Raw genomic sequence first — 15,551 nt, 5'->3', positions numbered from 1 at the left:
ACATGGTGAGGACATGTGTCTTGTTTGGGGGATGGGTGTTAGCATATCGTGTTTTTGGAAACCTATTACTGAGGGCCTGGGGCAGCTGGAAGCCTTAGGGCGAGTGTTCAAGTGTGAGCTGGAGCACAGAGGGCCTCTCCTTCCTGGAAAGGTCGGGAAAGAAAGCTCAGGAAAGCAGATGGTGAGCTGTTATTTCTTCCTGGGGCAAAGCTGAGGTCTCCAGGAGAGACTGGGGGCCTGGAGCCTTGCGCGGGTGGTTCCTGCAGTCAGATGGGAAGGCACTACCCTCAACTCCTACCTGCCCCCACCACGAATCACTGGTTTTGCTTGTTTTTCAAGATGGTTTCTCTGTATAGCTTTAGAGTCTGTCCTGGAACTCGCTCTATAGACCAGACTGGCCTGGAACTCACAGAGAACTGGCTGCCTCTGCCTCCCGAGGGCTGGGATTAAAATCAGGCACCACCACCCAGTCAGCATCACTGTTATTGCCCAACAGTGGGGCACTGTGGTGACCTTCATGCCTTGCTCTGACTACCTGGGATCTGGGCAGCTGTGAGAACTCAACCTGGTCACAGTGTATTGCTCTGAGGGAGGGGTGCAGTGCCGGGGTTGGGGAGATTTAATGCCTGCAGATCCTTAGGTTAGAGGAGAGGGTCCTGAGAAGCCCAAGAGGACATGAACACAGCAGGACGAAGTGGCACGCGTGTCCCCAACCCCAGCAAGGCACAGACTGGGCTCAGGCAGAGCTAGGACAGGATAGAAGGGGTGGGGACAAAGGACAGGGAGACCACAGGCCACCTTCCCCAAGTCCACACTCAAGGTCACAAGCCATGCTTAGTGCTTGCTTTAATTGTCACCGGCAGGGAGTACTGTTGAGAACTCCCCAGGAGCCCTTGGGCACCTGGCCTGTGCCCACCCTCTCTGAGTTTAGGCCACATAGCTGCCAGTACTGCCCTGATTCCAGGAAGTGAACAAGCAGCCCAGGGCCTGTCCCCTAGAGCTGGACAGGCATTCTCCCTCCCCTTGCGGCGTCAAGAGGCAGCTTATTCTGTCAACAGTGAGACACTGTCCTGACCACAGGACAGCATTAGGCCAAACCAGGCCAGTGGTAACCAGGGTCAGCAGTGCATAAAGTGTGTTTCACCGATGTCTCGCAGGTCGAGGCCTGAGACATTGGCGGGGCCAGCACAGGTGATGTTGTTGTAGGTGTACTCCGGCTGGCAGTCATCCCCCTCACAGACAGTCTGAACAAAGCGGGGGACAATGCTGGGGTTCTGCAGGGCAAAGTCACGCAGTGCCTTGAGGGGACAGCAGCAGTCCCAGGGGTTGGCATCAAGCCACAGGCGCTCCAGGCCAGGCTGTGGCGAAAAGGTCTGCAAGGAGTTATTCCTGAGGCTGAGGTAGCGCAGCCGCCCCATTGGTGAAAAAAGGCCTTCAGACAGTGCCTCCAGGCGGTTGTGTGAGATGTCCAGCCAGAAGGCCCGCTTCAGGGGGCTCAGGACATCCTCAGACAGTGCCGACAGCCGGTTATGGGAGAGGAGAAGGTACTCCAGCTGGCCAAGGCCCTGGAAAAGTCGGCGGGGCAGATGTGTCAGCTGGTTGGCAGTAAGGTCAAGCTCCAGGAGCTCAGAGAGCCCTGCCAGGCTCTGTTCTTCGATGCTGGAGATGCTGTTGGCCCTGAGAAAGAGCCTGCGCAGCCCTGAGAGACCAGCGAAGGTGCGCGGGCGGATGCGGCCCAGGCAGCTGTGCTCCAAGTGCAGGCTGTGCAGCTTGCTCAGCCCCTGGAACACCTGCTCCGGGAGGTTCCTCAGACAGTTGCCCGAGAGGTTCATAACAGCCACATTGAAGAGGCCAGAGAAGGCGCCCACCTTGACCTCGTGGATCTGGTTGTCATTGAGCGTCAGCACCTCCAGCTGCCCCAGCCCCTCAAACGTCTTCTCGCCTAGCTGCCGGATGCGATTGTGGCCAAGCTGCAGTTCCTCCAGGAAGTGTAGGTCTTTGAAAGTACGTGGCCGCAAGCTAGTGATGGCATTGTGTGCCAGGCGCAGGACATGCAGACCCAGCAGGCCTGGAAAGGTGTCCTCCAGGAGGCCTGCCACACGGTTATAGGACAGGTCCAGCCAACGCAGTGCCTTCATGCCCAGGAAGGCACCGGGGGCAACAGCTGTGACAAAGTTGCGGTCCAGGTAGAGCTTCTGCAGCCTGGGCAGGTGGATGAAGACGTTGGCTTTGACGCTGCGCAGTGCGTTCCTGCTCAGGTCCAGCTCGCGCAGCTCACCCAAGCCACAAAAGAGCGAAGGCTGCAGGTAAGCTAGTTTGTTGCCAGCCAGCACCAGCTCACGGAGGTTACCCAGGCCCTGGAACACCATGTCAGGCAGTACCACTAGGCTGTTCCAACCCAGGTTGAGGTCCCAAAGGTGGCCAAGGCCCTGGAACAGCCCCTCTTCCAGCCGGCCCAGGTGGTTGTTACCCAGGCTGAGTGAAGCCAGGCTGGGGGTGTGTGTGAACAGGCCAGCAGCTAGGCTCCGGAGCAGGTTCCGCTCCAGGTGCAAGTGGTAGAGGCTCTTCAGGCCCAGCAGTGCCTGCGGCTCCAGGCTGTTCAGCCAGCTGCCCTGCAGGTTGAGGAAGTCCAGGCTGGACAGGTTTTGGAAAGCCGCTGAGGGAATGGAGGAGAGGTTATTGCCGTCAAGCCACAGGGCCCTGGTGCTGATTGGGATGCCATCGGGCAGCTGTGTGAGGTTCCTCGAACTGCAAAAGACGCTGAGCTCATCTGTGTAGTCATCATAGCTGCAGGTACAGATGACAGGGCACTGGGGGTCCTCGGCATCTGCTGATGCTCCAGGGTCTGTCCCCTGCAGGTCACAGGGGCCCAGTGTCACCCACATAGCCAGAAGCACCACCAGGGCTGGGCCTCCTGTAGGGAGAAGGACTTGGCAAGGAGGTGCCCAGAGGACCGTGGCCCAGGATGTGAGCCAACCCCTGGGCTTCCCTAGTCCCCAGCCACTGTAAGAGAAGGGTGTCATTTGTGCGCTAAGACCTGCGGGCATCCCACTTTGAGACCAAGCAGGCAATGGTAAGACAGCCAGATCCTATCCTTTGAAGCAACTTCACTTTTCCAACTCATGGAACCAGCAACTGGTGGTCCCCATCTCACTGCAAGGACACTGAGGGCTTGGCTCTTCCATTTCACCCTGGCTTCACAGGCAACCTGGGCCCTGGCCACTAGACCATGTGGCAGTGTGTGTCCTCTGGGGTATACACAACAGTCAGGCTGAAAAACAAAACCGAGCTGCTGGCCAAGACCTGGCTGTTCCAGAATATTCTGGAATAGACTCGGGCAGCATATTCATTTGTGGTCCTCAGGTCTGAACAGCAAGCTGGGCACTGCACTCCCTACCTGTTAGGCCCCAGATGGGGAGAAGCACACCGGTGCTATCTGCTCCCCAGTATATGCAGGCTATACCACCGGCTGGCAGAAGAATGGGGTCTAGAAAACCCTGACTGTCCATTCAACCAGACATGAGCTCGTATGAACCTGGCCAGCACCTCAATTTTAAACCCACCTCGGGTGTGCTGAGAGCTCCAGCTCAGGTTTGGCAGGACAGCACCATGTTCTGCGCACCTATGCAATATGCATCTGGTCTAACTGCGTAATGGTGGTTTGGGAGTGAGACTTGGTGGGGCAACCCCAGGCATTACGGTAACATGTGGTAACACGCCAAAGGCGGGCAGGGAATAAGACACTGGCTTTCTATTCACGCAGGGCCAGGCCCCTGGGAAGAACAGTAGCTAGGAGGGTCGCAGGCTGCGGCTAACACTATCCCGCCAAGCTGTGAGGCAGGATTGTGGGGAGCACTGAGCCCTCATTTCTGCACCTTGTCATACCCAGGGGTTAGGTATTTGTTCCTGTCTGCCCTGCCTTCATTTGATCCTCCCACCCCTCCCCAGTGCCACCAAGGGAAAGCGTATCAGACCCTCTGGTGTCAGGATTAGTAGTATCCAAGACCCAATCAAGAATTCCCACCAGCCCACCCTGAGTTGAGCCCACTGCAGCTTTTCCCAGGGGGCTCAGGGTTGAGGGCCAACTACCCTCAGAGCAAGTGACAGGGGACATGGGTTCCTCACCTGTCCTCTGGGCCATCGTGCCTTGTACAGAACTGGCTGCAGGCAGGCAGTGAGCTAGGACCGTGCCCTGTGGATTTCCTCACTGCCAGTAGCTGGCAGCCTTAAGCTGGCCCTGCCCCACGCTCATCTCCTTTAACCCTCTCGTGCTGGGTAGCTAGTCTCCACAGCAGGACTTCTGGGTGCAAAGGCTGCAGGGGAGGAAGTCTCCCTGAAGGAGAGGTGGGGCTCTGCAGGCTGCCCCCCCAGGTGTTGAGGGAAGAGGCTTGTTGGAGTAGCCTTACAGGATTTGGTGCTCAAAGCAGAGAGCCCTCTCTCCAAGTAGGTTCGGTTGAGGTGAGGGTACCCTAGGGGCACTCTCAGGTCCTGGTGAATCCCCCACGCACCCCCATACTGAGGTGTGTCAGGTTAAGCAGCTGCTGCCTGTTTCTTATAGCCCCACCTAGGTTTCTAGCATGCTGTCTGAGCAGCGATTTCTTGTTTTGTTTTGTTTTTTGGGACAAGGTTTCTCTGTGTAGCCCTGGCTGTCCTGGAACTCACTCTGTAGACCAGGCTGGCCTTGAACTCACAAAGATCCACCTGCCTCTGCCTCCCGAGTTTTGGGATTAAAGGTGTGAGCCACTACAGCCCGGCTTGAGCTGGGGTTTCTTTACAGCCCGAGTGGGCCCTACCATTTGTGCTTCCTAGCCCAGGGGGTTGTCCAAGGCCCAAGTCTCAACCCTCCTATGACCTCTAGGTCAGCTGATGTCTGGCCACTGCCCCTCCCCCAGGGCCTCTTCTAGGAACACCTGGCAGGGCCACCAGCTACCTCATGTTTGCTTTCCCCAACACAACCCTCCTAGGAAAGGCTGCCAGAGAGACAGTCGGGCACCCACGCCTTAAGGGCCAGGACCAGCCAGCTTCCACAGGCCTCTCGCTGTCCGCAGCAGCAAGGAGGGTCTAACGACCTCCTACTTTCTAGCCTGGGTGAACACGCTGCCCTGGGAGAGGTTGGGCCGGCTCATGGGGCACTCAACCTGGCCTGGCTCCACTCACCCTGCTGGAGCCGCATCTCAGCGTCTTCCTCAGGGCCTGAGAGCTGTGACCTGGTGGACACTCCGAAGCTCAGCAAAACGTGCTTGAGCTCTGTCCCTTTGCCCTGCTGGGATGGTGGGAATGCACACGGGAGGGGCCAGGAAAGGCAGTGCTTAGGTTTCAGGAGGGGCAGCTTCTCTGGGGGGCTGAGGGCCGTTAGGACATCTCTAAGCAGACAGAGGAAGGGGACCGATCTTGGGGGTCAGGGGCTGTGACTTCCACTACGCTGCCCCATCTCTAGGGCATTTTCCAGGTTATTCCTCAGCTTCTTTTCTGAGAAATTATAGATCGGCAAGGGGCAAGGCTCCGCCCAGAGCCACAGAACAGTTTACACAGTAAAAGTGCGGCCTCAGCAGGGCTGTGGGGCCAGCGGCCAGCCTCAGTCTCTGTTGGGAAAAGGGGCCAGGCAGCAGTGCCCATGAGTCCCTGTGGGTCCCTGCGTTAGTCTGAGCTAGGATCTCTTCCTGCCCACTCCAAGCACCACTTTATGTGGTGTAGCAAGCTTTTGACAGCTTAGACTCAAGTCAGCCTCCCGAGCCCTGCAGTCACACAGCACAGAAACACAGCTGAAGAGTTCCCTGCTCCCCAGCAGCCCAGCTATTCTGTCCCGTGGTCCAGCCTGTGAGGTCTGGACTGTCTGGCAGCCTGGATGGCCCAGGGATATTGTGTCCTTACTATAGGGCAGCATCACCAAAACTTTTAAAATGTGTATGCATTTATGTCTGCATGTATGTCTATGCACCAGTGTGCATGCCTGGTGCCTTTGGAGGCCGGAGGATGGCTTCTCCTAGAACTGCAGTTAAGAGATAGTTTTGGAGTGCTGTGTGGATGCTGAGAACCCGACCTCAGGGAGAAGCCAGTGCTCCAGGGCTGAGCTCCCTCTCCAGCACTCTTCATATACGTGTATGTTTGGGAATCTTCTATGGCAGTAATCTCCGGTGGCTTTGTCAGAGGCATTTAGTGTGAGTCATCCCTCCCTGTACTGTTCTACCTGCTCCACCCACCTCAATTATCCATAACTTCCTGTCCCATTATTCCCCTTGAGCCCTGTGTACCTTCAAAGCCCGAAATCCCCTCCACGGCCCTTTAGTAACTTTCAGACATTTGAGGGTATTCCAGATGCAACACACATCTGAAGTCTCAAAGCTAACGTCCACAAACAAGAGAAAACATGCGACATGTGTCTTTCTGAATTTGGGTTTACCTCACTCAGAATGATTTTTTGTTTTTGGGTTGTGGCCTATAGCTAGCAGTTAAAGATCATAATGCTTCTAATTCCATCCATTTGCCTTTGAGTTTCTTGATTTTAGTTTAGTTTTGTTTTTTTGAGACATGGCTTTCCTGGTCTCAAACTCACAGAGATCCACCTGCTTCTGCCTCCAGAGTGCTGGGATTAGAAAGGTGTGTGCCGCCTCCAAAGCCACAAAGAAACCCTGTCTCGAAAAAAAAAAAATTTCACCCAGCTTGCTGAACAATTTTCTTTTATAATTTAACTTTATTTTATGTGCATTCGTGTGAAGGTGTAAGATCCCCTGAAACTGGAGTTACAGACACTTGTGAGCTGCCATGTGGGTGCTGGGAATTAACCCAGGGTCCTCTGGAAGAGCAGCCAGTGCTCTTAACTGCTGAGCCATCTCTCCAGGACCAGCTGAACAATTTTTTACTTTTTCAGTCTTATGTATTTCGTATTTTGAGAACTGTTTGGTTCTATGCCCCATTTTATGATAGGGTTGTTTGTTTTCTTGATGGTCAGGGTTTTGTTTTTAGTTCTTTGTATATTCCAGATACTAACCCTCTGTTGGACATATAGCTGATTAAGATCTTTTTCTATTCTGTACATAAATTCTCTTTACATAAATGATGGTGTCTTTTTTCCCCAAGACATGGTTTCTCTGTGTAGTCCTGGCTGTCCAGGATCTTGCTTTGTAGATCAGCCTGACCTCGGACTCACAGAGATCCTCCTGATTCTGTCTCTCGAGTGCTGGGATTAAAGGTGTGAGCTGCCACCTTTAATGACAGTGTCTTTTCTGTACAGAAACTTCTTAGTTTCATGTGGTCCCATTTGTCTGTTGTTGATTTTAATGCTTGTACTACCAGGGTCCTGTTGGAAAACCCTTTCCTGTCTGGAAGTCAAAGTGTATTCCCTGATTCAGGGAATTGGTCTTGTGTTGGTCCATTTAGAATTGAGTTTTGTACAGGATAAGAGGTAAGAACTAAGTTTCATGTAACTATTCAAGTGGACCATCTCCGTTTGTTGATGATACTATCTTTTTTCAAGTGTGTATTTTTGGCCTCTGTTTAAAAAAAATCAGGGCTAGGCACCAATCTATGAGTATAGCAGAATATCATTAGGCATCATTACAATGACATTTTTTCCCTCCAGTCATGTTTGGTTCTATCCTAAGTCCCTGGGTCATTCAGCCTGTGGGTTCTGGTACTCTAGGAGGGGGGGCACGACTCTTGACATGGGTTATTGTTTGGCCACTCCCCCAATCTCTAGGCACAGACCCACAGCCAAACATTAGACAGAGCTCAGAGAATCCTGTAGCAGAGGGGGAGGAAGGATTGTAGGAGCCAGAGGGGTCAAGGACACAAGAAAACCCATAGAATCAACTCACCTGGGTTCATAGGAGCTCACAGAGACTGAACCAACAACCAGGAAGCCTGCGTGGGACTCCATGTATGTTACAGTTGTGTAGCTTGTCCTCTTGAGGGACTCCATGTATGTTACAGTGTGTAGCTTGTCCTCTTGTGGGACTCCATGTATGTTACAGTGTGTGGCTTGTCCTCTTGAGGGACTCCATGTATGTTACAGTGTGTAGCTTTTCCTCTTGTGGGACTCCTATCGGTGGGAACAGGTCTGTCTATCGGTGGGAACAGGTCTGTCTATCGGTGGGAACAGGGTCTGTCTATCGGTGGGAACAGGTCTGTCTCCGATTCCTTTACTGGCTTTGGGGACCCTACTCCCATACTGCTTTGTGCAGCCTTAATATATGGAAAGTGCTCAGTCTCACTGCAACTTGCCATGTTTTGTTGACACTCAGGAGACCTGCCCTTTCCTAAACAGGAGGAGTAGATTTGGGGGTAGGAATAGAGTGAGTGTCAGGGGAGGATCTGGGAGGAGATGAGGGAGGGGAAACTGCAATTGAGTTGTAAAATAAACAAACAAATTTATTTATAAAGAATCAGGTGAGGATGTAAAATATTTTTTAAATCAGGTGAGGTTCCAAAGAGCTAGCATCAGGGACAGGTCCTGGTGCTGCCAGGAACCTCACAAAAGACCAAGCTACACACTTGTCACCCAGATGCAGAGGGTCTGCCTAGGTCGGTTCCATGCCGGCTCCCTACTGTCTGTCCAGAGTCCATGAACTCCCATAGCTCAGGTCAACTGCCTCCAAAGGTTTCCCTATCACAATCCTGATCCCCACCCTCTGCTCATACAATCCCTCTAACCTCTCAACTGGGCTCCCAGAGCTCGGTTCCCATGGGAGGTCTAACCCTATCTAAGTGGAGTCAGAGAAGGAGTGGTTGGGAGGTGGGATGGGGAGTAGGTGGGGAGGGGGAGGGAGGAGAGAGGGGAAACTGTGGCTGCTATGTAAAACAAGACGAAAAACTCAGGTGAGGTGTGTGGACTTACATCTTAGTCTTCAGATCTATTCTATTGATCAGGGAGTCTGTTTTTATTCCAGTATCGTGCCGTGGTCTCAGATCTATTCTATTGATCAGGGAGTCTGTTTTTTTTAAGATTTATTTATTTATTACATATACAATGTTCTGTCTACAAGCCAGAAGAGGGCACCAGATTGAATTGTAGATGGTTGTGAGCCACCATGTGGTTGCTGGGAATTGAACTCAGGACCTCTGGAAGAGCAGTCAGTGCTCTTAACCTCTGAGCCATCTCTCCAGCCCCGAGGGAGTCTGTTTTTATTCCAGTATCGTGCCGTGGTCTCAGACCTATTCTGTTGATCAGGGAGTCTGTTTTTATTCCAGTATTGTACTGTTGTTATTGCCCTGTAGTGTAACTTAAAGTGGGTTAGGATTTCAGCTCTGTGTGGTGTGTGTATGCATCCAGGTGGAGGTCAGAGGACAACATCAATGTCTTTCTCAGTCACTTTTCTGACATTTTTTGAGGCAAGGACTCAAACTGAGCCTGTAGCTCACTGACTGGCTGGCCAGAAAGTCCGGGATATGGGTGCATCTCCGCCACTGGGTTAAGGTGTTCCGGACATGCGCTGCCACAGCCAGCTTTATGTGGATGAGGGGTCTTCATGAAGACCCAGATCCACGTGTTCTCAGAGCAAGCTCTCTGCTGGTTGGGCCATCTCCCTTCTTCATGTCTTATTGGCCATTCTTTCATCACTTAGGGAAAGGTAGTCTCCTTGCCCTTTTTGTTTTAAAAATATTTTTATGAGTGTTTGCCTGCATGTACATGCAAACTTGGTGCCTGAAGAGGCCAAAAGAGGGCATTGGATTCCCTGGCACTGGAGGCAGAGATGGTTGTGAGCCACCCTGTCTGTGGGTGACGGGAACTGAACAGCAGCCAGTGCTGTTGACCACAGCAGCGCCACCTCTCCAGCCTCTGGGTTCCGTTGTTTTCAAAGACTTCATTATGAACTTGAGACTAGATGTCACATATTACCAGATGTAAGATTTGTAAATTTTCCCTGTCTGTAACTTGCCTATTTTTATTGCATTGTTTTTTAGAAAAGAGCTTGCTTCACATGTCAATCCCAGTTCCCTCTCCCTCCATTCCTCCTGCATCCCCCATTGTCCCCCCCCAGCCTCCCACCCTATCCCCACTTCCTTCCACATAGAAGATATCCAGAGTCTGTCATTTCACTCAAGACAGGGCCTAGGCCCTCCCCCAAGAGTCCAGGCTGAGAGAGCATCCCTCTTTGTGTTATGGACACACAAGTCCATTTGTATGTCAGGGATAAATACTGACCCACTGCCCAGGGCCCCATAGGTTGCCCAGGCCTCCTCACTGACTCTCACATTCAGAGGGTCTGGATCAGTCCCATGCTGGCCTCCCAGCTGTCGGTCTGGGGTCCAAGAGCTCCCCCTTGCCTATTTTTAAGAATGTCTTTTTATTGCAAAGTTCTGATTTAAATGATCAAGTTTGTTTCTCGTTGGACTCAAAACTTGTGTGTCACATCTAAGAGCCTTGCCTAACCCGTAATCCTGTATTTTCTACTACTCCTTCCTCTAAATGTTAGTCTAAAGCTCCTTGGTTCTCTGCTGCTCTTTGGTTCTTAGTTAATTTATGCATGTTAGATGAGTTCATTGATGTTTCCCCTGCGCAAGTCCGAGCTGCGCAGCCCATGGGTGAGAAGACTGCTCTTGACCACGGCATAACGTTCATTCTCATTCATTCTCGATCCTGCTTCACAAGAAGACTGCTCTTGACCACGGCATGACGGTTCATTCTCGATCCCGCTTCACAAGAAGACTGCTCTTGACCACGGCATGACGGTTCATTCTCGTTCATTCTCGATCCTGCTTCACAGCCTTGTGCTAGCCTTGTCCTCGCCCCACCTTGTCAGGGCTGCAGTCTTCTATTTCAGGCAGTCTGAGGTCCCAAAACCACCTTCTTTTCAGAGTTGTTTGGCTCATCTGGCTCCTTTGAATCACTGTATAATTTTTTTTTTTTTGGTTTTTCCAGACAGGGTTTCTCTGTGGCTTTGGAGGCTGTCCTGGAACTCTTGTAGACCGGGCTGGCCTCGAACTCACAGATCCGCCTGCCTCTGAATCACTGTATAATTTTAAAACCTGCTTGTTACTTTCTCAAACACATGCTAGCATCTTGCTGGGTTGTGCTTTTTAATCTGCGATCAGTTTGTGGAGCGCCAACATCTTAGTAACATTTGTCTCGGTGAACATGGCCATCTGCCCATTGGTGTAGCCCATTCATTTCTCTTAGAAACATTTTGCCATTTTCCATGTGTAAACCTTACATTTCAATAAAATGGTTTGTATTAGTTTTGATGCTGAGAATGGAACCATTTTTATTTCACCTTTGGCTTACTACTAAGTAGTGTTACAAAGAATCTAATCTTTCAGCCCAAGGACTCTGCCCAGCTCTTTAATTCCAGTGTGAAGCAATAACCCTTGGGATTTGCTGTGTAGGGCTGTGTCATTAATTTACCTTCTCCAAGTCATTATTTATAAAATCCTGGTATGCCTTTTATGATTTAGTGCAGTGTTCTGTCAAGTGGCCTGCCCCTATATAGGAAGAACTAAGTCATGTACCATTAACTGTGATCTGGCTGTATGGTTCTCACAAATTCTAAGACGCAGTGTAATGTTCCCCAGAGATGCCCATGCCCTGATCCCTGGAATCTGTGACCATTATGTAATAGAGGGAATTGACCTTACTGAGATCCCAGGTGAGGCCAAAGTAAACATGGGTCCTGGATGGGAAGATGATGTGGGGGCCAAGGCAGGAGGACTCAGCTGCCGTGTCCAGCTTTGCAGGGAGAAAAGGGCTGTGAGCTGGGGACACAGGCCGCTTCTAAGAAGCTAGACAGATCAAGGACACATTTCTAGAGCCTTCAAGAGTACAGCCTTGGAGCCGGGCAGTGGTGGCGCACGCCTTTAATCCCAGCACTCGGGAGGCAGAGGCAGGTGGATCTCTGTGAGTTCGAGGCCAGCCTGGTCTACAGAGCGAGTTCCAGGACAGCCTCCAAAGCCACAGGGAAACCTTGTCTCGAAAAACCAAAAAAAAAAAAAAGTACAGCCTTGATGACACCTGATGAGTTACGTCAACTTCCAATCTCCAAACGGTGGTTTGATATCATCTAGATTCTCTCATAGCAACAGGTTAAAGCACACGGAGGTAATTTTTCAGGCCAAAAAAGCTCCAGACAGTGTTTGTGGAGAGAGAGATTTTGTGAATTAATGTTGGTCTCTGCCAAACACCCTTCTGAGATGATCCCATAGGCCTTGTTCTCCATTCGCATGGCCTGTTTCACTAGTCGGTATTTATCCTTAGATTTCCTGTGGTCAGCCACATGCTCATGGCATATAGTGTTGCTGAACTTGAACTTAGGTTGGCAGTAGTAGGCAGTTTTGTTTCACATGGTGACTTTGGTATCAGAGAAACATTAGCCTGGGAACTGAGTTGGGAGCATCCTCTGTGTTAGAGCACACCGGCGAGACCATGCAACAGGTACTTTCTGCGAGATGTCAGTTTGGTATAGGGTGTTGACAAGCCTCCTCTAGGGGACTCTCCCTCCAGGGCTGATGCAAGAGTTTGATACCAATCTCAGCTAAAGAGAGACCCAGTGTCACTGAAACAAACAAACCCCCATATATACACATATGTCTGGCTATGTTGCCCAAGATGGCCACAATTTGCAGCCTCTCAAGTAGCTGGCAGGCACCTACCACCCCAGCTAATTAGACTGCCGTTGAGGTGACTTGTGTCTGTCTAGGCATCTGTCCATTTCATTTTAGTTTTCTCCTAGTTCCCCGTCATAAACCCTGGTAACTTCCATAGGAGTAAGAGTGATTTCCTCCTTCATGATTTTTATAATTTTTATCTTTACTTTTGAGCAGGTCTCACTCTGTAGCTCAGCTTGTCCTTCGAACCACTCCTACCCCAGGCTGTCCTCAAACCCAAGCAATGCTCCTACCGCATCCTTTTTTTTTTTTTAATTTTATTTTCCAGTTTAAATTTAGATAGGAAACAAGGTTGCTTCACAAGTCAGTTCCAGGTCCCTCTCCCATTCCCTCCCTTCCTCCCGTGCCCTCCCCCCCCGTTATCCCCTCATTTCTCCAGGGAGGGTGAGGCCCTCCATGGGGGTGTGCATAGTGTGTCATTTCATATAGGGCAGGGCCTAGACCCTTCCCCAAGAGTTCAGGGTGAGAGTGCACCTCACATTGTTCTATGGGAGTCCAAAGTCCGTGTGTATACTTGGGATGGGTACTGATCTGCTGCCCAAGGCTCAATAGATTCCCTAGGCCTCCTCACTGACACCCAGATTCAGGGGGTCTTGATCAGTCCCATGCTGGCTTCCCAGGCTAATGCCTGGGATTCAAGAGTTAACCTTTGTCTGGTCAGCTGTTTCTGGGGGTTAAACCAGCCCAGTCTTAATCCCTTTGATCATCAGTCCTCCCTCTCTGTTACTGGCTTTCTTGAGTTCAGCTCAATACTTAACCAAGGGAGTCTGCCTCTTCTTCGATCAGCCACTAAATAAAGTTTCTGTTTCCCAGACTCTCTGGCCATAGGATTGTAGGCTGGCACTCCCCAGATCTATGTCTAAAATCCATATATGAGAGAGTACATGCCATGTTTCTCTTTTTGTGACTGGGTTACCTCACTCAGGATGGTTTCTTCTAGTGTCATCCATTTGCCTGCGAATCTCATGATTCCATTATTTTTTTCTGCTGAATAGTACTCCATTGTGTAGATGTACCACATTTTCTCTATCCACTCTTCAGGTGAGGGACATCTAGGTTGCTTCCACGTTCTGGCAATTACAATACCGCATCCTTTTAAATGATGGGATTACAGGCAGGAGCCATCATGTTGACTTTGATCACTCGGGATGGACAGGGACACTGCGTGTGCTCAGTGAGTGCTGTCTCCAGCTTTTCCTCTGATCCTTTGGTTTCATTTGTTTTCTTATTTAAGGTAAAACCCTGCATTTCTAAGACCATTTATTTTCTCAATCAGGTGTTTAAAGCTATAAACTTGTTAGGACAAAGGAATAGAGCTCAAGGGTAGAGCACTTGCCTGGTATGTTTGAGGCCCCAGGTTTAATCCCAGCACTGCACCACATCCCCCCACACACACATGCACACACACATACATACATACTACATACACACATACTACATACATACAACATGCATAGATACACACACACACACATACATACATACCCCCCTGTACTGTATTTGTCTCTTCAGTAGACTTCCCAATTTCACTTCTTGACTCATTTAGTGTGTAGAAATGTTTATTGGGATTCTCTGATTGTACTTGGTTGGAGAACACACTATTGTGAGCTGGCACATGGTCTGAGACATGATCTGTCCCAGAGAATGTTGATGGACATCTAAGAAAAATGGTCGTTCAGGTTCAGCTGAATTACACCAACATCTCCAGTTACTGTGGACAAGTCAAAGTCTTTGGGAACTGGGCCCTGTTTTCTACCCATTTACTGCAGTCCTTTGGGGACTGTGGGGAACCAATGACTGAGTGACAAGTGACAGGGCTGCAGAGTTTACACAGTGAGGGTTAGATGACAGCAACTGGGCTCTGTGAGCTTCAGTGTTGAGGATCAAGAGGAAAGACGAGTTCCCCCATGCACAGCCAGTGTTGGCGACTGACAGGACTATAGATCAGACAAGAGGTGCTCCCCTGCCTCTGACGCTCACACTGGAAACGGAAAGAGCCAGCCACTTCTGAGCTAGTGCTGCAACCCACCCCCATCCTGCTGCCACCCATCCAATTCTTTACAATTCTTCATTCTTTTTGGTTTTTCCAGACAGGGTTTCTCTGTGTGGCTTTGGAGCCTGCCCTGGAACTCACTCTGTAGACCAGGCTGGCCTCAAACTCACAGAGGTCTGCCTCTCAAGTGCTGAAATTAAAGGTGTGTACCACCACCACCCAATCCAATTCTTTATTCTTGCCCTGGCCTTTGTTACCCCTGAAGACACACATCCACAGTGGTAGATAGGCCAGGAGAGGCCTGCCTCTCCCTTCTGGGCAGACAACAAATGGAAGTTGAAATGAGGGGTAGGAACGCAGAACACTTGAGTACCAACCATGGGGAGGGGGTGGGAATGGAGCCAGGACTTACTGCAATTTAAATGGCTACTTGTGTGACTTTCACCTCAATTAAAAGGAATTTTGGCTGGGCAGTGGTGGTGCATGACTTTAATTCCAGCACTTGGGAGGCAGAGACAGGCGGATCTCTGTGAGTTCGAGACCGGGCTGGACCGACAGCCTCCAAAACAATACAGAGAAACCCTGTCTCGTAAAATGAGCAAATTGGCAAAGAATGGGCTGGCAAAACCAGCAGAGATAGCTGATCTGAACAGGGGAGAGCTCTTGGACCCCAGAGCGACAGTGGGGAGGCCAGCATGGGACTGATCTGGACCCCCCAAATGTGAGTGTCAGCGAGAAGGCCTGGGCAACCTATGGGGCCCTGAGCTGTGGATCAGTGTCTATCCCTGGAATACAAACAGTCATCGTGTGCCTATAGCACAAAGAGGGATGCTCTCTCAGCCTGGACTCTTAGGGAAGTGCCTGGACCCTACCCAGAGTGAAAGGACAGACTCTAGATATCACCTATGTGGAAGGATTTGGCAATAGGGTGGGAGGGTGGGGGGGAAGGGGAATGCGGGAG

The 15,551-nt window shown here is 50.8% G+C and overlaps 1 protein-coding gene across 1 annotated transcript; it reads right to left on the bottom strand.

The window, feature by feature from the left end:
• Window positions 1–831: 831 nt before the first annotated feature.
• Igfals (insulin like growth factor binding protein acid labile subunit) lies at window positions 832–5,254 on the bottom strand. The gene is made up of 2 exons (XM_021233800.2): window positions 5,158–5,254; window positions 832–2,914 (listed from the first exon to the last, which is right to left on the bottom strand). Exons 1-2 carry the CDS (start codon window positions 5,171–5,173, stop codon window positions 1,119–1,121), a joined length of 1,812 nt encoding a protein of 603 aa, XP_021089459.1. The 5' UTR covers window positions 5,174–5,254; the 3' UTR covers window positions 832–1,118.
• Window positions 5,255–15,551: the final 10,297 nt, after the last annotated feature.

Source organism: Mesocricetus auratus, unplaced genomic scaffold, assembly GCF_017639785.1.
Source record: "Mesocricetus auratus isolate SY011 unplaced genomic scaffold, BCM_Maur_2.0 Super-Scaffold_100007, whole genome shotgun sequence".
Classification (NCBI taxonomy): Eukaryota; Metazoa; Chordata; class Mammalia; order Rodentia; family Cricetidae; genus Mesocricetus; species Mesocricetus auratus.
Note: the sequence above shows the minus strand (reverse complement) of the source record. Positions and strands in the feature narration are given on the sequence as shown.